The 3548-nt window shown below is 28.7% G+C and overlaps 1 protein-coding gene across 1 annotated transcript in view; it reads right to left on the reverse strand.

Moving 5' to 3' along the window:
- Positions 1 to 2978, reverse strand: part of LOC106468064 (RING finger protein 37-like) — a 10613-nt gene extending 7635 nt beyond the window's left edge. The window contains exons 1-3 of the mRNA XM_022396371.1: positions 2892 to 2978; positions 1439 to 1731; positions 7 to 341 (exon numbers count right to left, since the gene is read on the reverse strand). Coding sequence (XP_022252079.1) covers positions 7 to 341; positions 1439 to 1706 — 603 coding nt within the window. The 5' untranslated portion in view covers positions 1707 to 1731; positions 2892 to 2978. The remainder of the gene's footprint in view (positions 1 to 6; positions 342 to 1438; positions 1732 to 2891) is intronic.
- Positions 2979 to 3548: the final 570 nt, after the last annotated feature.

A 3548-nucleotide genomic window follows, 5' to 3' on the forward strand; every position in this document is an offset into this window, starting at 1 on the left:
ATTATTACAAGCTTTGAGCTGTAGGTCTAAGAGAAACTCCACAGCTTCTTTGGTACAACTCCTACTTGGCTGCCCCCACACTTCAAGAAATGATAAGGCTGGGACCGTGCTACTTAAAGTTCTTGTAATTCGTAAGCAAATTCTTCTTATGCTGTTTATACTCCCAATAAACTTTGTCTGGAAGCGATAAAAGACAGCACTATTTCTACTGAAATCAGGAAGTGAGGTTCCTTGGACCAGCTCTCGAGGACGATAGTAATGGTTGTAAAATCCTAATTTTGAATTAGTGATATTGAAGCGTTTTCCAATTATATCAAACCTGTCTGTAGAGTCTTTCTCATCTAAAATCAGTATTCAATAAAATACATTTAAAAACCAAACAGCCAGTATGGTGCAGCCAAACAAAAATGTTAGGTTTCATGACTTAACCTTACAAGACTAATGTTACCCGACAGAAAATAGAAAAAATGATAGAGCTTTATTAAATCTCCAACTTTCTTAGAATAATTAATATTCAAACTTTAAAATTAGATTAAAAAATTATTAAAATACACAAAACATTTTGACAAATTTTTTTAACCTTATTTTATCATTCATGATCTTAATGGGACTATTCTTTGTAGACTACATGTTTCTAGTGTGGGCTTGTTTTAATTGGATGATTCATGGTTCATGTAATCTATAATTATAAAATGCACATTGACGTAAGTACCATGGATTTTGCTTGGAAATTCAAACTATTCCTTCTCCAATATACTACTACCATTCTTAATTGATTTTTTACTTCAAATATATTTTTTGATAAACAAATTCAATTATATAGTTTTCATTACACATTTATTTTTTCATATTGGTTTCCATTCTAACAATTTAACTATGATGCACCCACCTCATTATATTAAAACCTGCTTGAAATATATCAATCTATAATTCTGCCCAACTTGTGTAACAATCCATTCACATGTTTGGCAGATTTTGACTATATTATCATTAGTTAATATTCACAAGTAATCCAACACTTCAAGTAGACATGACATACATTCCTGCAAACTTCATAAAATAATGAAAATAGTCCAAGATTAACTTTCATCAAGCATTTCATTAGATCTGAAATAAATACTTCACAATCTAGTAATAGCACTTGGTTTATAAAGTTATTCTTATCCCAGTCATCCATATCTTTTTTTTTTAGTTCTGACCTATACAAATGCAGTACTAGTACTTAGCAAAAATATCTTGCAAAATAACAAATAAATTTGCAACAAACATGTTATTTGGATGATGGATTACTAACTGAGGAATAACTACACTCAAATGTAAACTGTCACTAAAACAAAGAACACTGTGAACTATAAATAATGCAAAAAATGGAAAGGACCTTACAAAAACTAGTTTTTTGTAAAAAATATATTGAAATCTTGAAAAAATAAACCAATACTTGATTTTGAATGCTGAGAGTAAACTTCTATGCCCGTTGTTTGTTGACTTCCAACCTGTGTTCCTAGTAGTATATGAGAGATTTCTAAGGACAGTGGAAATGTAACTGTTATGTTAACAGGTGGTTTGATGAAATATTCCGCTCGAAACCCTTTTTGTCTCTTGCCTCTATCTGACGATACAAGATTATCCACCTCGTATCCATCAGCAGAGACTTGATCGCACTGGATCTGACAGTTGTACTCTGCCTTACAAAAGTTGAGAGACATGAACACAACAGGAAGGCTTGAACAACTGAAAAAAATTTTACATGTTTCACATTATTTAAAATTCAGTAATTCTGAAAATAAAATGTCTGTTAAAATGATCTTCAGCTTTTATAATAATAATTTGATCCTGATATTACTACTAAAGTTAGTATTTGTTTTAATTAGCACACTTAATTTTATCAATTACATCAAATATAAACATTTGAAAGCCAATGGCTTTTACGAATGGCTGCAAAATATACACGTGTGTGTGCGTATTGAAATTTTAATTAACTCCATTATTTTTATCTAAAATATGTGAAGGTACATCATTAAATAAACTTGTAATTGTCAACTTAGTAACGTATGCCACATCAACTGGTTATAAGACAATACACATTATGTCAATGTCAAAATACCAAGACACATTTCGATAAAATTACATGGAAAATTCCAAAGTGGCATTACTAGTAATAGAGGAATAAACATTATGTTTATTCATGTCATATTTGTTTATTAACTCATTACATACCTTTGTTTGTAGTTTAAAATGTTAACTCATAATGTACAATTGTTGATAAATAAATATAGCTTGTAATGTTAATTAGAAGTTAGATGTTCAGACTTGAATAAAACGCCATTTTGTGTAATAAATTCAGAGATATCATGAAATTCAAATAATAAAATTAAAATGTGCTGTAATGCAATACCAGTGTGTACGAAAATTAAACCAAATTAAGGGGTAAATACCAAGAAATATTATGAATTTAGAAATAAGAGAACATAATATTACAACAGAATAAAATGAAAGAAATTCTAAAACGACATTGAGTAATTTGCAATAACACAGTAAACCTAAAAATAAACTGAGCCAATAATAATATGGAATTTTGTACGTTTGATAACAAATTAAGGAAATTATAGGCCTACTTTAGTAAATTGGTATATTTGTAAACTGTAGGTCTAACTAGCTATAGAACTTGAAATTCTCATTTGTTTTTAACAATAACGTTAAAAAATGAAATGTATATTTATAACAAGGATCCGAATTCAAAATAAAATTAGAGGAAGTCTTTTTTTCTTCTTCTACTGCATTGTAAAACTTTACGGTCGGAAAGATAATTAAGCAACTGTAAATTCACAGCTAATATTTTAAGTAAGATTTATAAATAAATTTCCTGAAAGTGAAATGAATAAAACTCTTACCACGAAGACAAAGATATCAAAAATATAACATTTAACTCAACATTCCTAGTACTAGTAGTGAGTATTACGTTCCTGTATTTGCGTAAAATAGAATCTAAAATGACACTAAGATCACAAAGAAAACCTGGATAACCTCTTTTGTAAATACCTTGTCGTGAAGTTCATTGCAGATAATTAGAATTTCCAAGTGAGTAAATTACTAAATTGATTTCAAATCATTAATCGTATATTTTTTATTTCAACAATAAAAAAAATCAGAAATAGTTAAGAAATATGTTCATAATACTTAAATTTTTAACACATGCAACAAGCGATAATTTAAGCGAAAATGTGGGTTTTCATTATAGAAGAATTTTGAAGCTTTATTGGTTGAGCTTTGGTAATTAGTCACTAAAACAATATTAACATTAACCTAAAATGAAATAAAAATGTATCGTACAAAAAGCTAAGCATAAACTACCGTGGAAAGTCAAAACTGGAATTATTTCTTCTGGTGATTAGTCGTTCTTATTTAAAAAGGTCAGTTGCATGCGTACTTCGGTGTGAAACATGGTAATGGAAAAGTAATAAACTATAAGGAATTGTAAATTTATATATGTTTTAGACCTCAGTTGATATAACACTTCCTATTTTTTTCAGATATATTTTCTTCCGTTA

Source organism: Limulus polyphemus, unplaced genomic scaffold (genome assembly GCF_000517525.1).
Source record: "Limulus polyphemus unplaced genomic scaffold, Limulus_polyphemus-2.1.2 Scaffold2854, whole genome shotgun sequence".
Lineage (NCBI taxonomy): Eukaryota > Metazoa > Arthropoda > Merostomata > Xiphosura > Limulidae > Limulus > Limulus polyphemus.